The sequence below is a fragment of the Annulohypoxylon maeteangense genome, assembly GCF_022496945.1.
Source record: "Annulohypoxylon maeteangense strain CBS 123835 unplaced genomic scaffold GGS22scaffold_14, whole genome shotgun sequence".
In the NCBI taxonomy this organism is placed as follows: domain Eukaryota; kingdom Fungi; phylum Ascomycota; class Sordariomycetes; order Xylariales; family Hypoxylaceae; genus Annulohypoxylon; species Annulohypoxylon maeteangense.
The window spans coordinates 744,767-764,007 of record NW_025953261.1 but is presented as its reverse complement, the minus strand read 5'-3'; the positions used below and the strand labels follow the sequence as shown (position 1 = coordinate 764,007).

Below are 19,241 nucleotides of genomic sequence, written 5' to 3'. Positions count from 1 at the left end.
AGTCCTGCACCTGCTCCTGTCTGTTTACCCAACATCGTGGTAGTAGTATATGATCTAAAAGCCACAATATTACATCTTGTACTATAATTAGGTACAAGTGGCAGCCTTGGAAGGTTAACGTGACAATGTTTACTATTAGATAAACCATTCCCCGCTATCATATTCTATCCATGAACTCAGGGCCATTCATTTGATTTTTACTGTGCCTAAGTTGTTTTTAAAGAATTACCGAAGGCAAAATTAAACGTGGATGAGCATCTAAAAGGATGTCGTCTACAAGAGCCTTACTTGCCCAAGTAACTTACTATACACGACGTTGAACATGAGTCTCATAAGTGTACGGTCTATAATATTGGTCCTTTCTTACCTCTAATACAAGAATGCTTCTTTAGCAACTCTATTGACAGGAATTCACTTATTAGGTCAAAAATGCTCAGAATATTCCAGCCAAACCGATATGGACAGAATCTTCACCCCAATTAAGCTCGATTCCTGGCCATAACGGTGATCACTTAGGAACCGAGAGCTCGATCCAACGGTTTTACGAAGATCAAGACAACTACGGTTCAGAACAGGTCTGGAATGAATTTTCCTCGCCTGCTCTAGCAAATCCAAAGAAATTCAAATATGAAGGCGCAGCACTCCAAGTCTATAATAAATGCGCAAAACGGAGTAACACACACCTTAATCGCAATCGCGGGGCCTTTAACCCAGTCCAGGAGTATTACGCCTCACAGATCAGAATTCAAAGTCCACTGATCCGGACAAACCTAGAATCGACATTTGCTAAATTTGGGCTCACATACAATGGAGACAATACCGCCTTTTCCTCGTGGCCACATAAAGCACTATTCTTTTCCCGAGAAAAGATAGCAGAAGTTGCTCAGGACTCGCCCGATGAAAAAACTCGCTTACATTGTTCACTTCTTGGGACTGAGATAGACGAGGCACTCCACGATATTTTCGAAGAGTTGAAAGACTTGCAGAGGACGAAAGAAATAACGTACAAGCTTCTCTGGGCCCTTTTCCGACAAGGCTCAATCTTCGCAAGTAGCGTAAAAGGCTCCTGGGGAGCATTAAGAGTTACTGGATTTGTCGCTGACGATATGAGAAGTACGTTATCGACTGAGTGGATCTGTTTCGATGGGTTCAGATACGGTACATTGCATTTCCAAGACACTATCCAAGAGTTTCCAGGTCGTGTGTCAGTGAACGAGATACCCGGCGTAACATACTACGACCTTGGATCAAACCCACAAATGCGAGATTACCTGCGAGAACGAGGAAGAAGGGTTCTCGATTTCCAAGATATCCACTACGTCCAATATAAACCTAATGTATCCTTGAGAGGGACGGAACCAAGGGTGAAGTTTGAGACTAAAACTCGAGTAAAGAATCACCTTTCCATACATTTATTTTATACTTACCTCCTCATAGATTCCAGAGCCGGAGCGAGTCGTGATAGACTCCTATTTATACCAAAGATACGAAGGCAACACAACTGTCAAACTCCTTGATCAAAAACAGGAATTTAGAACTTTTGGTGTAAAGGACGACCTAGGAATACGGCTAAAAGGTACAACACATGCCAAATAAAATGCGGATGCTAGTAGACATATTGCTAACCTTGATTACCTAGCTTCAACAATGGGTGAGAAGGATCGTCGCCCTACTATAATAGAGCAAGAGCAAAATCGTCAGCAGATACTGCAGAATGAAGAGAATCTTCTATTACTTAATCCACAACTGGAAGGACTTTCTCTAAAAACCGGACAATGGGGTAAGTCATATCGATGTGTACCTCCCTACTAACCTTGGAATATATTGTATTCTTTTATGATCTGTTTAGAAAACTAACACACGCACTTAGGGCTATTCGAAGTAGACGATATCCACTCGATTGATTTCGATCCGAATATCTTCAACCATGTTATTCATAACAAAGGAACGAAAGAATTGCTACAGACATTAGTACAATCTCACAATGAAAACGATTACAATCCTGATGAGTTTATTGAGGGTAAAGGTGAGAAATAACATAATCTGACAAGGCAACTATAAATTGAAGTCCGCTAACTACTTAACTGCTTCCCTACCTGCTAGGATCATCGCTACTTGTCCTTCTGACTGGCGAGCCGGGAACAGGGAAAACTCTGATAGCAGAAAGCAGTGAGTCCTGTGAATGTCAAACTAGAGAAGCCTTCTAAAAAATCCTAGTTGCTAGCCATATTCAACGACCACTTGTTCGGTTTGTCACGGCAGAAGGAAGTATCATCTCGTCATTTGAAGGGAAAAGGGGCCAAGACGTTGGGTTTTCAGGCTTGTCTAAGATTGCCAAAATCGCAACCGATTGGGAAGCTGTCATGCTATTCGATAGTAAATTATCGCCTCATTATTTCCACTACATCGCTAATTTAATGTAGATGTTAACTTGGAGGACGACGTGTTCCGATACGGTAAGAAAGATACTTCCATTTCGACGATATTACCCCTTTCCCGAAAGAAATTTTCAACTTGGAAAATGAACCGTACTGACCTGACCCTCTCTACTAGCCTTCCTTCAACAGATTGAATACTTCAAAGGTACTGGGATTAATTTTTTCGATCTTGGGATAACAGACAGTCACTAATTAAACTCACTAACTCAATCATACCTACCTAGGCATCGTCGTTCTGACGTCAAACTCATCTCTTTCCGACTACCCCGCTGTTATATCTCGAGCTCAAATACACATCAAGTTCGATTCGCTCACGGCTGAAATGCGAAAAGACATATGGGCAAGTTTCAACGACAGGCTTTCGGCCGACACTGAACGACTTTCCGAATCTTCTTTAGAGAAGCTTAGTATCTGGAAAATGGATGGCCGACAGATTAGGAATGCAATGAATACGACAGTCACATGGTGTCGAAAGACGAAAGAGGTCTTCAATTCAGACGCGGTCGAAAATATCATAAAGCTAACCTGTCCATCTGCTACGAAAGAGACTACATCGAAAACTTCGCAAGATCTTTTGGGTTGGGACGTGGAAGATGAGCAAAAGTAGGGAGTCCCTTAATCCCGGACTAGGTACTGAGTTGGTGGGAAGGTTTAGTTGTTAGAAGGGCCATGCAAACTATTTCAATCACTGTCGTAATCTTTTTTGGGAAAGGTTGTATTCGGGTGTTATTAGGTACTAGGTACCTAGTAGGTACCAGTCATCTACTATGTTTTTTTCTTTCTGGTTTTATGATCATGAAGGGAGATTGGATATAGAAAGGATATCGGCGAGTATGCAATTCTCGAACACGTCTTGAAATTTAATGACATTATGACCCATTTATGCCACTAGAACATGAGATATTGAAGAAGCAAGTGAAAAATCTACAGTAACCTTAGCTCCCTTTTGCACCGAACCAAGTAGAACCTGATGAGTATTAAAAAGGGACTGGACTACTTCAGTACATGGTATCATTCTCCCTATCAGCTACTTAATCTCCTTGACAGTAATGTCGAGGTGAAGACGACCTTATCGTAGGCCTAAGAGGCATTAGTATACAGCATCACCAACCCATATACCGCGTGGCCTACTTACACCGACTGAAAAGAGATCGAGCGTGCACCCTATTTAAGGTGAATCTTGTAATGCCCAGCGAAACCACCACTCCACCTCAGCACGTATCTTCGCAAACGTAGATATCGACCTCCCCGCCGCCTCCTCACCTCCGCCCCGGCAACCCAGGCACACCAACATACCTCTCCTCGCGCTCCGTCAAGAACATAACCTGGACCCAGAACTCCTTCAAATCCGCATCCCACCAAGTCCAGTAGCGGTCGCCCGAGCGATCGATCTCCCTAGCCTGCAGCTTGAACCCGCACGTCTCGTACGGCTCCGCCGCCACCAACATGTACTGGAAGCTCTTATCCGGCGGGTCCTCGACGCGCTGCTCGAACGCGCTCATGAACCGCACCTTGGGCGTCACGTCCTGTCCGATCTCCGGGTACTGCAGCTGGAACAGCAGGCCCTGCTGTCTCGTCACCTGATCGCGCACCTTCGTAATCTTGTACCCGGGACGTCCGATCTTCACGATGTTCCTCCTCACCATGCTTGCGCCGAAGCCGGCTCCTACTACACCGACTGGTAACCCGGTATTAGGATCGACCTGGCCCTTCCCCTCTTTCTGTTCGCGAGCGGCGCGGCGCGCGAGGTTGGTCTGGTGCTTCTTGCCTTGCGTATGTGCGAGGTACGAGCCATCATTTTGATGCACGGTGAGGCAGAGTCGGCACTCGAATGAGCCGACGTGGTTCTTGAAGAAGTACGGGTCCTTGTCTAGGTCGATCGTCTCGAGCGCTAGTTTGCGCAGTCGCTCTCTTCGGTCGGCATTCGTCGCGCTGTGAGACGCGACGCCTCCGCCGCCGAACTTGGAGCCCGCGCGGTTCTGGTAATCCATGATGTTGTTTTTATTGATTCTTAGGGTTTTTTGGGATGGAAGGTTCGTTCGTAGAATTGGGATTTATTGAGACGTGATGAAGGTTAGCGGGCCAGTAGAATGGCAATTTTGTTGGTGATGAGAAGGGAGAAATTAAAGATTGAAGTGACGATTGGCGTTTGTAGCTTGGACGATAAGATAAGCTTTTGATAGCCAGTGCTACCCAGATATGTACTAGCGTATAAAATGATTACTTAATCATCACATGCTTAGGTCATCATTCCACCCCTTTTCAAAACTCACAATGGAGATTCAGATATGAAAGCACAAGACTTTATTTTGATCACGATGCGGGGCTGTCTAACTAATCTGCATTGTTCTATGGTACCACGCGCTAAGCGGCCACCGTTCTTCCAAGATGACACGCCATCTCTGCTGCAATCATCGTAAGTTTCGTAGCCAGTAAAGCATCGTTAAGTTTGCTGTTGGTACGTTGTGTATAACGTAGCGAAAACCATTGCAAGATACAAAAAGCAAAAATATTCCGTGGCTTTAGTAAGATATGTGATCAAGCAGACTATGGTATCCTCTTCTCAAGATGTACTTTGATCTTCTCTATGTGAGACTACCGGGTCTCGCAGAAATGTTACGTATTGTGGTTGGGGGAGATATGAGACGATTCGGCGGTGATAGCTAAATCCGATATTGTGAAGTTTCAACTTTCTGACTGTTAACTCTCTAAATCACGATTAACAACCGGATTTAGGCCTGGGTGAGGCGTGCATGATTAACGGAAGTTGTTATCAAACCGCTTAAACGTGTAGCCGATAAACGGTAAACTCATCTCGGGAGATTCTTCCACCTGTTTACCGGTGGCGATAGCCTGGTTCCGTAGATTGGTTGCGTTGTCAGTCTGATCGATCTCGTCAGTAGGGAAATATGTAGTATCGGTGGCAGATTGTAAGCGCGGTTCAAACGGAGCGCGAATACGGCGAAGACTATCGAATTCGACACCGCGGAAGAACGCGTGATTCTTGATCTCCTGCGCTCCACTCCGCCCAAGTCGTACTTCCGTATTGCAGATGAGACTAGATTTCGGTCAGCAAATGAGAAGTTCACTTGTACTAACAAACTTACCTTCGGATTAGATGTTCTGCTTCAGCGCCAAGGGTGATGTCGTCGGGGAAGTAAAGAGACTGTCGCCAATTGACAATCTTTCTGTACGTGTCATGACTATCCTCCGCGCAGAACGGCGGCCAGCCGACGAGACATTCGAACATAATAGTACCCAACGACCACCAATCGCAATCGAACGTGTATCCGTGCCCGGTAAAGATTTCAGGTGCAATGTAGTCGGGTGTTCCGACAGTAGAGTACGCCATTAGCCTTCGAGACTTTCTCCAGTCGTTGATCTGGGAACGGTTGCTGACCGTCAGGTTAATCTGGTCAAGCGCAACGGAGTTCCGATCCTTCGGACGACTGGATTTCCCCTGTAAGAGCTGTTGGTAGTAATTGTTATCGTGAAGCTTGTGGAAACCTGTAGAAAGACCGAAATCGGTAAGCTTCACGTGTCCACCTCGATCAAGAAGGATATTGTCGGGTTTGATGTCACTATATATCAGTTAGTATGTCAGAACATAATAATGCAGAAATTTGAAATTCGTACCGATGGATAAATCCAAGCTTGTGAACTGCTTCGATGGCCAACACAATCTCTGCGATATAGAATCGTGTTATGTCCTCGGAGAAGATCTCGTACTTAATGAGCATAGTCATAAGGTCTCCGCCCGGCAAGAACTCCATAAGCATGTACAAGAAGTTAGCATCTTGGAAGGTCGTGAACAGCTTAACCACCCAGGGGCTGTCAGATTCGGCAAGAATATCTCTCTCGGCTCGAACGTGAGCCAATTGATCCTTCTTGAACATTTCGGTCTTAATGAGGGACTTCATCGCATAGACCTGACCATCTGCCTTCTTTTGGACTAATTTGACTTCGCCAAAAGCGCCCTTTCCGATGATTTTAACGGTGTTGTAATTCTCTGGCTTATCCTTGGTGCGCAAAAATCGAAGGTAACGCGCTTCCTTCTTGCCGCCATTCTGCCAGATCTGCTCCCGTCTCGATGAGGATTGATTGGGATCCCCTAGCTTCTGTTCCATTTCGCTCTGCCTATTTACGATTGCATCGTCAGTAAAAAGTTCATGATAAAATAATAGCCTGCTTTAGCAGTTACTATACAGAGTTGGCGAATTGACCTACCTCAAATTACGCTCTCGAGCTCGCTTCACGCTATCCTTGAAGAAATCAGCCGCTAATTGAGAACACTTCTTCTGATTATTGTTCGCATTAAGTCCATATTTCTCCGGGTTCCGTTCTGGCGCAGGTTGAAAGTCGGGTTGGCGAGAACCAGCGGAGGTAGGCAATGGGGGATGTTGGTAGTTATGGGCCGGATGCTGGCCAGATGAACCGGCAGTTCGAGGTCGTTGGCCTGGACCAGATCCTCGAGAGCCATAATTATTGGCTCGCGCAGCACCTCCTAGGTTCTGGTGAGAGAACTGATGTGCCAGGCCAACATTCGGATCGTTGGTACCCGGCGTGTTGGATCTAGGCTGGTAACCACCTGAACCACCGACGTAATCGGAAGGGCCTTGATACTGGTTGGGCGCAAAGTAATTGTTAGAAGGAGCATAACCGCCAGCGTACTGCTGCGCAGCTTGAGCCTGCTGAGCTGCAAGATGCTGCTGGGAGGGCGCTGGGAATACAGGCTGAGGGAAAGTCGAAGGTGTAGTAGGGTATTGTCGGTCGGTCGGGGCGAGCCGCTCGTTATTATTCCCGAAATTCAGGTAGAGACGATTATTAGGATCCATCTTGATCGCAAGTGCTTCAGGATCTTGTTAATGAATGTTTGTAGATAAGATATACTAGCTTGTTCAGGGTTTATGTCGTACGGGGTAAGTCGTGACTGAAATGCTGAGGTCGTCAGAGTAGTAATATGTCGAGTCTGAGATCTTGGAAGTGATGTATTGGTGATAGATCTGGCTCGTCCTATCCCACCAAACGTTGGGTACAATGATGTCAAGATCGAGTTGTATCGTATTGATGTTGAGGTCTCAAGCGGTCTCAAGACGCTTGAAAGCGAGGATCAAAGTATCAAAGCGTTGAAGTATTGACGAGGAGTGGAAGTGCCCAATTAGAATTTCGGCCCGTAACGGATTTTGGCACGCGATATTGCGCCGCCGTTACAGAGGGGTGGGTTACTGCCACGCCGAGGTATCTTTCTTATCTTCCTTCTTTTCGCATTGATGTTGAGATGAAAAGATCAGTATTCGGAAAACAAAGTGATTTGTTTTTTTTCTACCTGACCTGGTCGAAACAGCGGTAGAAAGTTTAGAGGGGGGACTTTTTAGAATTATATGATGCGAGGTTGTTCGATGGATCCCAACTCTCCAATGGAATAAATTGTTACTGGTTGAGGTGACTGCCCAAACAAGGTGCCCAGGCGATTAGTGGATGCGACGAAGCCCCTGAAAACACTTGTTAGCACTCCAACCGCCTGGGGCTTCACTGGGTCGTACTGGGGAGGGGCACTATCAGGGGCGCTATCGAGTGGATGATTAACTATTCTAGGTTTAGCGTGCCAAGACTACGGGCGCTCCCTTGTTCAGGGTCAATTGGTGCTTCGTTTCTTCCCTAAACCATGGCCACGTGCATAATGATGCATAACGATGCATTATAGTGGATACTTATGTATGTAGCCGCTTAAGTCCCTGGATTGTGAGGCTATTTGCATGTTGACTGCATCCAAAACTCAAGACAAGAGCTCTTTTCCGAATTATATCAGCCCATTCGTCTCCTCTTTCATATGATACCTTTCAATGCAGACCTACCTTAAATAGACGACATAAATGTCTATATTTATCATCCGCTATCTAGAGGTTACTCGTGCAGAATAAAGCGAGAGCATAGTACACGATTACGATGCTGAGAAGCCAATTGGGAATACCTCACATGTGACAACATGACATGTATCCACGGATTCCATGTAGGTCGCTTATGTGAATAATAGAGCTTAGACTCTAGTACTGGGGTCTCGCCCCCCTTAACACTTGTCCTCAACATGTATGTAACCATATTCGAATCCATGGATTGATTTCAATTACCTAATCTCGAAGAATAAAACGGTGAAGACGAATGTGGTTTATCAAAGCCGAAGCAATGCCAACCGTGTCTTTTGGTCCATTACAGCTCCCAAAGAGTTTAGTCTTAATATTTTGATTTTGACATGGATGCTATAGCATTCCCTTCTTGCCATATCTACCCGATAGGTATTTCATTGTGGCAACTACCATCTTAGAAGCTAAATAGAGTTCAGGTCAAGATTCCGGGTTTCATGAAAACACCCTTTAAGTGCATATATTCAGTTACCCGCTCCGCCACTGAAATACAGCTCAACATTCTGATTGGCCCCAGGTGCCCGAATTGGCAAACTGGAAGCTAAAATGTGGGGTTCACAGATAGGATCTACATAGATCCGGACCGTCGAAATTTTGTTATCGGGTCCCTCACCAATTGAACATTGACGCAACTGCGAATTCCCGTTGCAACCAAGATTCCGTCTTGGAGTCTCTGTGAAACTGCCAACGTCCAGGTTAATCCTGTGATATTGATGGGTGCCTTGAATTTGGAATTTGTCAGAGGAAAAGATTCCTGCACCAATTCAACATGGCAGATCCAACACCACCTTCGGGTAACGCAGCTGCACCTACGCCTGCACCAGCTGCAGCAAGCTCCGGAGCAGCATACAAAGCTGCAGCTCCTAATCCAGCTCTTCGCATGATGGGTATTCCCTACTTGCCCAAGAAACTGCCATCCCGTAACTGGATGATCTTTTTCACCATCACTGGATCCCTCTCCGCCGCTATAATATACGACAAGCGCGAAAAGAAGCGCGCAACAGCTCGGTGGGCCAAAGCAGTCTCCCACCTTGCGCGAGAACCCATCTCCGACCCCACGCAGCTTCCTCGGAAGCTCACCATCTTTCTCGAAAGTCCCCCCGGTGATGGTCTCCGCGTTGCGCAAGATCACTTCACAGAATACATAAAACCAATACTCTCTGCTTCAGGATTGGATTGGGAATTCGTTCAAGGAAGAAAACAGGGAGATATAAGAGCGGCGGTTGCTGAGAGGATACGGAGGACGAGGGAACCAGAAGCGGTAGCGCAGACAAAGGACGAAGTTATAGAAGAAGTCAGGAAAAAGAATAACACACCCCAATGGCACGGTGCTAGAGGCGATATTGTAATCGGACGACATACGTGGAAGGAGTATGTCCGAGGTATACATGAAGGCTGGCTAGGACCTCTTACCCCCCCACCACCGGAGCCGGAAGTAGTAGAAAAGAAAATTGAAGAGGTAGGAGCATCCGAAGGAAGCGAGGGAGAAAAGCAGGAGCCGAAGCCGGAAGAGAAGCCGGAACAAAAACCGGAAAGACCTCCACAGCCACTTCCGTACAACACCACCAACGACTACCCCACTTCCGCCATACCTATGCTCATACCTGCCGAGTTTTCACCATCATCACCGATAGGATTTCCCCACGTCCTCGGTTTTTCTAATACGTTTATTCGACTACGGCGATTCCTCAACCGTCGGTATTTAGCGGACGACATAGGTCGCGAAGTCGCGGCTGTCTGCCTTGCTTCAGCACGTGAGTACCGCGAAGACGCGGATTTGTCTCGGGCTGAACAGCAAACTGCTCTTGAGCACGAAGAGAAAGACTGGGTTAAATCGGTATGGAAGGATGAGAAACCCAAGGAAGACGATAAGGATGCCACTGCCTCCACGGCTCCTCCACCGGAAAAGATCTGGGCGAGTCCCATGGTCCTGGATCCACGAATCGCAATGCGTATGCGGCGATTTGAGATCCAACCGGAAGAAGTGGCTCGTGCCAATGAGATAGTTGTCCCAGAAGAGGAGGTTGAAGGTTGGATCAAAGGCAGCTTCCGAAGCCTCTACCGATGGGCCATCTCAAAACCCGAGCCCAATCCATCCTGGCCTGACGAATGATCACCAGCCACAAGGTTATTTGATGATCATGATCACCCGAGATCCAAATGTAAAGTGTAATATTATACTTAGAAGGATAGATACAACGTCGCATTTCCGGCTGGCATACAAGATGTGTCTGTACAACACATCACAACGCATTGGGTCTATAGAGTGTCGGTGCATAGGGGTCGGTGATGACGCAGAATATGTGCCATGCTGGTTTACGAGGTTATTAAGGCGATGACTTCGTGGTAGTATATGCGAATAATTAATCACAACTCTATGTCCAGAGCTTGATTTCCAAGTTGATGTTCTTGTCTGCCCACTACCACATGTGACCCTATAATTCGTGAAACTCCACCTTAGGATAATTTGTAAGGCCTGTTAGCTATATAAGTCTGGATGTTAGATTCTCATGAGATTAGACGCGAGGTTTAATAGTAATAGAACTTACTCGGCCAGTATCGCAAAATCATATAGTATTGTCCTCGTTGCGAATAACTCTTCAACTTCCACGCGCTTAGTAAGACTAAGACTTTGGAGATGGCTTCACTAAGCGATGAAGCAACTCAGTGCGTATAAAACCTAAATCTCTGTTTAGGTAAATGCGAATCAATCGTCATCGTCGTCAGAGCCATAGTCGACCAAACCTAGGCTGGGTTTAGTTATTACCGGAGCTGCTTTCGGTGCTGGAGGCTTCGTCTTATCTGCCGTCGTCGAAGATTTAGGCTCGAAATCCGTCACGGGCTTCTTTTCCACTGCCGCCACCGCTGCTGACGGCACTTCAACACTCTTCTCATACACACTAGCCCTCTTCTTCACGCCTTTAACAATGCTCTTACTCTCCTTATCCCTCTTCCGTTTCTTCCCCGCAGCACCCCAGCTAACAGGGTCGTCAACGCTGACACCACCATCTTCATTCCCACCACTTTTAACAACACCTTCACCCACATCATCATCATCATCATCGGTAGGTCCAGAAGCACTCTTCTTCTGTGCCTTCCTAAACCTAGCCAGCCTCTCCTCAGTCTCACGTTTAATTCGTTCCTCCTCCTCTCTCCGCTCATCCTGCACGCCTTCCAAGAACTCGATCTCGTCGTCGTCCAACGCGCGGAATTGGTTACGTATACGATTCTGTTCTTCGAAAGCCGCTTGCTTGGCCGCTGTTCGCACGAAAACTAGATCAGTATTCCTATTCTCTCTCCCTTGAAACCAGAAGACAAGGACATCAGTAGTAATGATTTGGAAACCGCACCTTTATTAGCCTGCAAAACATCAAACAGACTCCGTTCGCCCCCCGCGCCGCCCTCGACCTGCGCGCGTCGCGCTTCCTCGCGACGCTTGCGATCCGCGTCTAGATCGCGCTGCACGGCCTCCCACTCTATATTCTTCTTCTCCGGCTCCTTCTCACTTTCCCTACCCCATTGCGTAGTTTCAGTTTTCGCTACAGGCTTCGCTAATGTTGCCGCTGTCGCAGTCAGGGGTATCGAATCCTGAGCATCGGGTTTAAGAATGGTCTGGCCGTCACCGGGGATTATACCGCCAGAGACGAAGCGGGATGTCATTTTTCCCCGGTACCAAATCGAATTTATCGCGAGGTATGAACGAGGTAGGTATATTAAAGTTAGAGGCCTTGATAGATCGAATCAATTGAGTTATAATAACGCGTAAGTTTGTAGTTTCTCGCTTAACAGTTACATACGTGAGTCAAGGTTGCTAGCTACAGGTAAGCAATTATCGATAAGCTCATTGCACCTGACAGCGGCCTTTGACAGCTGGCAAGGCGAAGATTTAGCGAATTGTATCACGATGCTATTTTATTTCACCCAATGTCAATGCCAACATGAATTCAAGCAATCACTTTATTACTATTACAACACATTTTCAGAGCTCCTCCACAGGTTATTGATGTCCTCAGCCAAAGGTAAATCGTAGCATCAAGCAAGCCCCGAAAAAGTGAAGCGAGCCACATAGGTAAACACCATTATACATGATACTGTTACGACTAAGATTTATCACATCAAGCACATCACACATATCAAAAAACCAAGTGAAAAGTTTAATTCTTGTGAAGTTTGCACAGTTTAATATTTTTAGTCTAGGTTTATCGGTTATATGTAGCAGAGCCAGAAGAAAACCTCGTCGGGCTGTCAGCCATGCCGTCCATTTATGCTCTAGGACGGCCACGGCCATGCAAACTTCAGCCAACTCCTCCTATGTGGCTACGCGCGCGAAAGGCACTCGCGAAAAGATCCCCCCTCCCCTTCCCCTAACCCCAAAGCCGCTTAATCCATAACCCCAACCTAGCCCTTTTGCCTTGGTTGTAGTCATGGCCCTCGTGAAAGAAATTCAATGGGAAACGGCCCGTCTTAAGAGCCAAGAACAGTAAAAAAGAACAAACCCCTCTAGCAATATTTTAAGGCTAGTGACTCGAAATGCCCAAACAGAATTTTTCTTTTCCTTATGAAGCCAAATAACGAAGCCACCACCAAGTAGTATCGTGAACCGACGACGTATGAATAAGTCAGTGACGATAGCTAACAAGGATATGGACAAAACAGTCCACGGCTTTTGGTGGAAGCTATTAGGACGTGTACTCCTATATGCTTCGCACCAATCTAGAAGAGTAGAAACTCAATGTTGCAAATGCAAAAGCAACAAACCCAAATTTTTCATTCCATTCCCAGATGCTGCCACCCTCAGTGGTGCAAATGCCGATTTTCTTTATTTCGAGCCAAGAAAAAGAAACCCAATGACCACATTGAATGAGCCCCGAAAACGTATTTGAAGACCACAGCTGAATTATGAACCTTACGAAAGGAGCACAAAGCTGGATCTGTCTAGAATGAGACCGCCCGAAACCAGACGAGCTGATGATGTCGTGCCAGCGTCGAGTGAGGAATCGTGAATCGAATAAACGTAAAAATCGTGAGAAAATCGTAGAAAGTGCAAGAACGACAAGCCCAAGCCTAGCCAAGCCATTTGCAGGATGCAAAATAGAGTGGTAGGAAGGGAGAAATCAGCAACCGACTATGTTCAGCGGTGACGAGTGATACTGATAAAGTGAGATCTATCATTTGTTGTGGAATAGACTCAAAGTATAGTTGAGCGACTGGACGACGGGTTGTCTGGATTGTCCATCTCTTACTTTTGTTTAAAAACGCCCAATGTAGCCTTGACTTTTTGCCGCCGTCGCTGTAAATATGCGAACCCGAATAAAATGCCATATTCTATTGCAAATAGAAGAACACCGAACCGAACCTAACCGAGAAAAAAAAACAAATCCAATAAACGCCACTATAATTACCGATGCGGAAAAGTCGTAAGAACAAAGGAAGCATCGCCTCATAGGGCAGAAGTAACCACTAGACACGAGAATGGGGTGAACCTATTTGACGGATCGATAAGTCGAATTCGTTCCGAGACCTCGTACCGACGGATGATGCCGGTTGGGTAACGATGGGTGCGAGTGGATTAAGATCGACCGAACAAACCGGAACCCCGATATTTCCCTCCCACTCCAGTAGTATGTCTCTTATGCCTATGGTTCGGAAACTCCGGGGGTATCTGAACAACAAATTTATGTGCCTAACCATGCCGAGAACGATGTCGGAGTAGACATTAGATGAAGTATTCCCAAATCATAACCACGGCCTTGTTTTACACCCAGGCCATCCAAACTCGGATCGATAATACAAAGAAATGTGTCGTTATAAACAAGCTAGGTCTAACCCATTACAGCTTGGCTATAACCGTGCTGCGGGAAGTAGGAAGCCGGCTTGTTGTGCAGCTGTGGCCTGCACTGGGTACAGGTACAGTCAGCACCGTTGGAATCCCATACACTTGAACCGAAGTGGCAGGAAAAGGTATGGGGGAAATGAGATCCGTTTCTAGATCCAAAGCCACCGTGACCGGAAGGCTTATAGTGTCTATTATAGCCACCATTGACGGCCTGGGCAAACCACTCATCGTATGAAGCGTTAACCGAGGCAGCAGAATTGAGATACTCGGGGGTTCCGTAGCCCGAATCGGGCGGAGTCAAGGGTGCCTGAGGCTGCGGCCAAGCGTTTGGATACTGCCCCTGCCAGGAACCCTCCCGACCTCTGTAAGCGCCAGCATGAGCGATTCTAGCGTTCAAGCCATTTCGTTCCTGGTCAATGATTTCCTCGTGAGTCCAGCCTTGGAAGGCAAGAGGATGGTGTCGCACGGGCTCGGGGTGGATGTTTGTGACAATCGGTGCCAGTCTCTCCCGCAAAGCAATTTGTGACTGCTGTTGTTGCTGCTGAAGCTGGTGGAATTTCTTGTTCTCTTCCCATTCCTTCCAGCTCTTGAGCCAAGCATTGTAGTCGTGGCTCTGATCAAGATTGACGTATAGCGTCCAGCCAATGTGCCTCAGCCACTCGTTTTCCATAGTGTTGAGTTCTGCCACGGCGATGCCACTAACATCCGACCAAGAGCGGTTCTGAAACGTGTTGTCGTCGAGAAACTTGCTACCGAGGAGGAGAGCAACGGTAAGCATTTTCCACATTTGACCCTCATTTGGGGTAAACTGTCCACTCTGGTTGAGCGTGTTGACTCTTTTAGCCAAATAGTTCATTCCGAGCAGGACGGTGGTGCTCGGTAGACGAGTGGAACTGAGAATCTGATTGACGAATTTCCGAAATGCACCAGAGACTGATGATTTAGGGAGTACAACTCGGACTGTCATATCAGCCACATACTCTGCCATCATTTCGGTCTCATAGTCGAGAACCGCACATACGCCGCCGCCGACCATGATGACGGTTAGAGGATGGGCTCCGTCAAAGACCCAAGTACGATCTTTGTCGGAGGAATTCTGCTTCAGGCACGTAGAGACGGCGCAGTTGAGTGCGAAGACCACAGTACAACTGATTCCGATTCACAATGCTGAAGAGAGAAGTAAGGATTTTGGGAGGAAAGGTTATTGGGAACCCTATTGAGATGTCTTAGCCATGAATCGGTTGTCTCAACGTGAGGCAAATCGTGCTAGAGATCGGATTGATGACTGTCTGGTCGAGACTCTGCTTCCCAATAGGATGTAATGTCAACCGAATATGCTTAATAAAAGCGCTTGAAGGGATGTTCGTCAAGATTGGTCGATACCAACAAAGTGGATTGTGAAAATACGAGGAATTGTCTAGGTAAGAAAAAAAGATGCGAATGCCGTCGATATTAAAGGTAAAAAGGTTCAATTAAGACCTCTAACAACTGAAGCAAGAAATGTTAGTACTTGGAAGAGACGTGTATGAAAACAATGGATTGAATCCGATCGATAAGTTCCGTAAGTTCTTTGATGACCCCTTGGAAAATGAGGACCAAGACTAAGGTTGATTGTTCAACCTCCCAACATAGGGAAATGAATGGCTAAGTGAAGGTGACAGAGACAATGGATTAATAATCCAGATTCTTTTTTCGCAAATACAAATGCAAATGCTAGATGGAAGATTGAATTGAGTGTAAAAATTCAGTCGCATGTAGTTGATTTTGGTCACTCTAATCTTGTGTTGTGTGTGACCATCAAGATACTCGGAAATGGGTCGGGATGTACGGGATAGCTGAGTGGTGATGCTATAAAATGGAAACAGGCAAGAAAAATAAATGAACCAATTATGGCAAAGAAAAGAAATTTTACTTACTTCGTAGGAAGGAAGTTGGCAGTAATGAGAACGCCTCTTATTTCCTGCAACTAAACTGCTCGCGAGATAATATCGTCGTTAGAGTCCAGCTAAGTCGTACCTAGTCGATGGTCGTAGTGTTCGTGTTGAACAGCGATCTGAGTCGTCGTGGATGCCGCTTCGTTTCGCTTTCGCTCGTAGAGACGGGGGAGAAGGCGTTTTATTTAGATCGATAGCGACAGATCCGACAGTGAGACCAATTCGTTACAGTCCAGAGCGGGCAAGTTCTCCTACACAACAAAGTACAACTTCGTTGCGCCTCTCTCTTTTTCTACTGGTTTCCAATAAATCGCAATAAACCCGAATCCTGGCGTCCGACAACTTCCGAGAATCGAAGAATCGAAAATTCGGTCGAGGTCGAATAATTTGGCAAGCGACGGGATTGCGAGGTGTTAAAGAAAAAAGGAAAGTAAGAAAAAGAGGGAGACGGAGGTAGAAGCGTCAAGACGGTGGTAAGGTGGAAGAGTTGTTTTGGGGTGGGAAGAGGTTGAAGGATGGGGAGAGAGACGAGAATTAGAAATGGCAAATGATGCAAGGTAAAAGAAGGTAGCTGGGTACTGTGGTTAGATACAAGAGGTACTATGTACCAGTAAAATGGATCCGGTTTGGAAAGGGAAAAAAAAGGATGGAACCCACACACCACAATACAACACAAAACGCTAACACTAACACACTACACTTTAGTACACTACGGGCTATTAGTACACACATACATAGTGGTACACGCTACAACCACTATGTATGCATTACTGCATTACACACCCAGCACACCACAACGTTGAATGCACTCGCGCACTTTTACTACTGGGGCAACTGCAACTGGCAACAGCTCAGACGCCCGTACCATCCGTCCTAGGTAGCAACTTAGCAACTTTTTTTTCAAGTTGGGAAAACAATTCAGCCAATCAGTGCCCGTCCAGAGTCTAAGTGGGACCTTCTTTGACCGCTAGCGTTAGCACGTACTTCGTACCTAGCCACTCTGCCACCCACTGTAAAGAAAGGATGGCCCTGGAGCGGCGAGCGCGCAGGCGACAAAAAAAAAATTAAAGAAAAAAAGAGGGCAAAATACTAGTGGCCACTGACCACTTAGAAATTAGTGGAAACAAGGGGCGTGTGGATTCAATTCGCAATAGGTGGTGGTCCAGGTTTCTTTGGTGGATTCATCAACTAAGAGTCTAGCACCATTCAGGTAACTGCTAGAAAGTTTACTCGTCCACTCGTCCAACTCGCCTAGATGCGCAGTACTTAGTACATCCATCTGTATTCAACATTAAACAGGAGTGGAAAGTGCGTCTCGCCAATGTGTCGATTCCACCAATGAACCAATACGGACCGAGTTACATCCCTATGGATAACATGGATAGCATGGATATTGCACATTTTGTATACGTACAGAGTACACTTACATACACCATCCATGGATGCATTGCACAAATACATCATAAATTCATCAAGCTATGTTGCCAAATCAGCAAGGGCTTCCAATTCCATGTTGTGCTTGCCCAGACCTATTCTTATTCATTAATAAAAACTTTGTAAATTAGCTTATTACCTAGCAGTTTGCCTCTAACTGTTAGTTGGTAATTCTTTTTAAAACCCTTTGTTGTTGTTTTTGGTTGGAAATTAAAAATAATTATATCGTTAAAAATCAGGGTCCTACCTATTTTAGCTACGCCGGGGTTGTCAAACTCGTAAGTGTTTTTTTTTTCTTGTCAAGCGGTTGTCACTAGGTGATGGCGGCAGATTGGTGAGAATTCGGCCGAGGTCCCCATCCCTACAGAGGAAGAAAAAAAAACACATTCGCCCTTTAGCCTCGAGGTATCCGCGCTTCATAGCTTCATTATTACCTTTAGACTCTTCCTCTAATGCGAGATGGCCGATACTTTTAGTTCGAAATTTTCACATGTGGCATATGTCCAAAGGCATCTCTTATTATTATTTTCCAACTTTTAAATTCATAGTTACAGAGGTAGAGAGGACCAGCCAAGTTATTTTAAAAGGGGTTAAGGGCGTAAATAATTACTAACCAGTGTGGGTAGAGCAGTGAGGCTGTATCCTTGCTACCTCCTTTTACTTCTGCATCAGATGGTCAGGATGGTTTACCACATTCAACACAGAACCAAAGTCGAAACTCGAATCAATCAAGACTTGCTACTCGAACCGACTCAGAGACAACGTATTCACATCAGCTCTGGATGCGGAAAATATTCCTCTTTCTCTAAGTTGATATCCTTTTTAATCAATAATTAATCGGGAGTCATCGGTTCTACTCATTTCGGAACCTTCGTCTCCTCCTTTGTTTCCATTAATACTGCACCACTCATCTGGATAAAGGTCAACCCATTCTCTAGTCGAAACGGGATTCTTCCTTTCGCACGTGGGATATTACGGACATGTACGGAACCTACGGTCCTATTGTCCCAGCACCTTCGGCAATACGAAAACGGTATCTTCAAATTTTAGTACCTACTCACAGTACTACCATGAAGCACGAGCATCGACTCATGCGACGTTTTATTTGATTTTTTTCCCATCCCCTTTACTCTACTTGGCAAACCGCAGTGATCGGGCTATCAGACCCAGATGAGAGATCTACCTCATTCCCATGTAAGTTGCATCCGAGAATTTTGTAAACAGCAATCAAGGATAGTATATCAAGAACAAAGATTTGTACATAGCTCGGTTTGTTTTTGTTGCTACTCACGCCACTAACCCAAGTAAACAAGAAAATGGATACTAGCTTCTAGGTACGTAGTAAGGGTAACCCCAGGTATTTGGGGAGATTTACAACGAAACCATGGGTGTGATTTTATCCACTCAAGATCAAGGGCTTTGGAACCCGGCACGGACAACAAGCCCCATACTTGAGCCTTGTGCTCGGGTCGGTGCAATAAATGCCCTGTGCGTCACAAGTTTTAGATGCCATAGCTGGAAATGAGCTGTTATTGCCAACCTGCCAGCCTACCAGCCAACCTCTCTGTAGGTAGGTAGGAAGCATACCTAATGACAGCTTCACTAACGAGCCGACGAGTAATGATGTACAGTTCATATTCCTACGTGAGATATTCTGCCTAACGGTGACAACTGCGAT

General features: G+C 46.0%; 6 protein-coding genes across 6 annotated transcripts; 2 read left to right on the top strand and 4 right to left on the bottom strand.

Annotated features, from left to right (window-relative positions):
• The first annotated feature begins 121 nt into the window (after positions 1–121).
• GGS22DRAFT_42168 (P-loop containing nucleoside triphosphate hydrolase protein) lies at positions 122–3,371 on the top strand. Its single transcript, XM_047967046.1, has 10 exons — positions 122–337; positions 423–1,388; positions 1,438–1,576; positions 1,640–1,780; positions 1,871–2,026; positions 2,104–2,169; positions 2,218–2,376; positions 2,424–2,456; positions 2,554–2,583; positions 2,663–3,371. Exons 1-10 carry the CDS (start codon positions 323–325, stop codon positions 3,043–3,045), a joined length of 2,088 nt encoding a protein of 695 aa, XP_047816731.1. The 5' UTR covers positions 122–322; the 3' UTR covers positions 3,046–3,371.
• On the bottom strand, positions 3,309–4,545 carry GGS22DRAFT_169037 (uncharacterized protein). The gene has a single exon (XM_047962250.1). The coding sequence runs from the start codon at positions 4,427–4,429 to the stop codon at positions 3,698–3,700; it is 732 nt and encodes a 243-aa protein (XP_047816730.1). The 5' UTR covers positions 4,430–4,545; the 3' UTR covers positions 3,309–3,697.
• Positions 4,546–4,727: 182 nt separating this feature from the next.
• On the bottom strand, positions 4,728–7,821 carry GGS22DRAFT_169036 (serine/threonine-protein kinase cot-1). Its single transcript, XM_047962249.1, has 4 exons — positions 6,666–7,821; positions 6,075–6,575; positions 5,546–6,019; positions 4,728–5,496 (listed from the first exon to the last, which is right to left on the bottom strand). Exons 1-4 carry the CDS (start codon positions 7,271–7,273, stop codon positions 5,196–5,198), a joined length of 1,884 nt encoding a protein of 627 aa, XP_047816729.1. The 5' UTR covers positions 7,274–7,821; the 3' UTR covers positions 4,728–5,195.
• An 854-nt stretch (positions 7,822–8,675) lies between these two features.
• GGS22DRAFT_169035 (mitochondrial import inner membrane translocase subunit Tim54) lies at positions 8,676–11,158 on the top strand. Its single transcript, XM_047962248.1, has 2 exons — positions 8,676–10,842; positions 10,909–11,158. Exon 1 carries the CDS (start codon positions 9,129–9,131, stop codon positions 10,470–10,472), a length of 1,344 nt encoding a protein of 447 aa, XP_047816728.1. The 5' UTR covers positions 8,676–9,128; the 3' UTR covers positions 10,473–10,842; positions 10,909–11,158.
• On the bottom strand, positions 10,737–12,133 carry GGS22DRAFT_42151 (uncharacterized protein). The gene is made up of 3 exons (XM_047967045.1): positions 11,710–12,133; positions 10,909–11,617; positions 10,737–10,842 (listed from the first exon to the last, which is right to left on the bottom strand). Exons 1-2 carry the CDS (start codon positions 12,017–12,019, stop codon positions 11,067–11,069), a joined length of 861 nt encoding a protein of 286 aa, XP_047816727.1. The 5' UTR covers positions 12,020–12,133; the 3' UTR covers positions 10,737–10,842; positions 10,909–11,066.
• Positions 12,134–14,200: 2,067 nt separating this feature from the next.
• On the bottom strand, positions 14,201–15,231 carry GGS22DRAFT_190870 (uncharacterized protein; the record flags this gene model as incomplete). Its single annotated transcript, XM_047965043.1, has 2 exons — positions 14,201–14,256; positions 14,361–15,231. 2 exons carry the CDS (start codon positions 15,229–15,231, stop codon positions 14,201–14,203), a joined length of 927 nt encoding a protein of 308 aa, XP_047816726.1.
• Between the last annotated feature and the right edge of the window lie 4,010 nt (positions 15,232–19,241).

What these genes read in the sequence shown, in the direction of transcription:
- GGS22DRAFT_42168 (XM_047967046.1), top strand. An exon ending in AGCTGTCATGCTATTCGATA is followed by an intron (nt 2,377 to 2,423) that starts GTAAATTATCGC and finishes AATTTAATGTAG; the next exon opens with ATGTTAACTTGGAGGACGAC. An exon ending in GGACGACGTGTTCCGATACG is followed by an intron (nt 2,457 to 2,553) that starts GTAAGAAAGATA and finishes CCTCTCTACTAG; the next exon opens with CCTTCCTTCAACAGATTGAA.
- GGS22DRAFT_169036 (XM_047962249.1), bottom strand. Translation starts at nt 7,273, where the DNA reads ATGGATCCTAATAATCGTCTCTACCTGAATTTCGGGAATAATAACGAG. An exon ending in GCTCGAGAGCGTAATTTGAG is followed by an intron (nt 6,576 to 6,665) that starts GTAGGTCAATTC and finishes AATCGTAAATAG; the next exon opens with GCAGAGCGAAATGGAACAGA. An exon ending in AAGCTTGGATTTATCCATCG is followed by an intron (nt 6,020 to 6,074) that starts GTACGAATTTCA and finishes ACTGATATATAG; the next exon opens with TGACATCAAACCCGACAATA.
- GGS22DRAFT_42151 (XM_047967045.1), bottom strand. Translation starts at nt 12,019, where the DNA reads ATGACATCCCGCTTCGTCTCTGGCGGTATAATCCCCGGTGACGGCCAG. An exon ending in TGTTTTGCAGGCTAATAAAG is followed by an intron (nt 11,618 to 11,709) that starts GTGCGGTTTCCA and finishes TCGTGCGAACAG; the next exon opens with CGGCCAAGCAAGCGGCTTTC.
- GGS22DRAFT_169035 (XM_047962248.1), top strand. Translation starts at nt 9,129, where the DNA reads ATGGCAGATCCAACACCACCTTCGGGTAACGCAGCTGCACCTACGCCT.
- GGS22DRAFT_169037 (XM_047962250.1), bottom strand. Translation starts at nt 4,429, where the DNA reads ATGGATTACCAGAACCGCGCGGGCTCCAAGTTCGGCGGCGGAGGCGTC.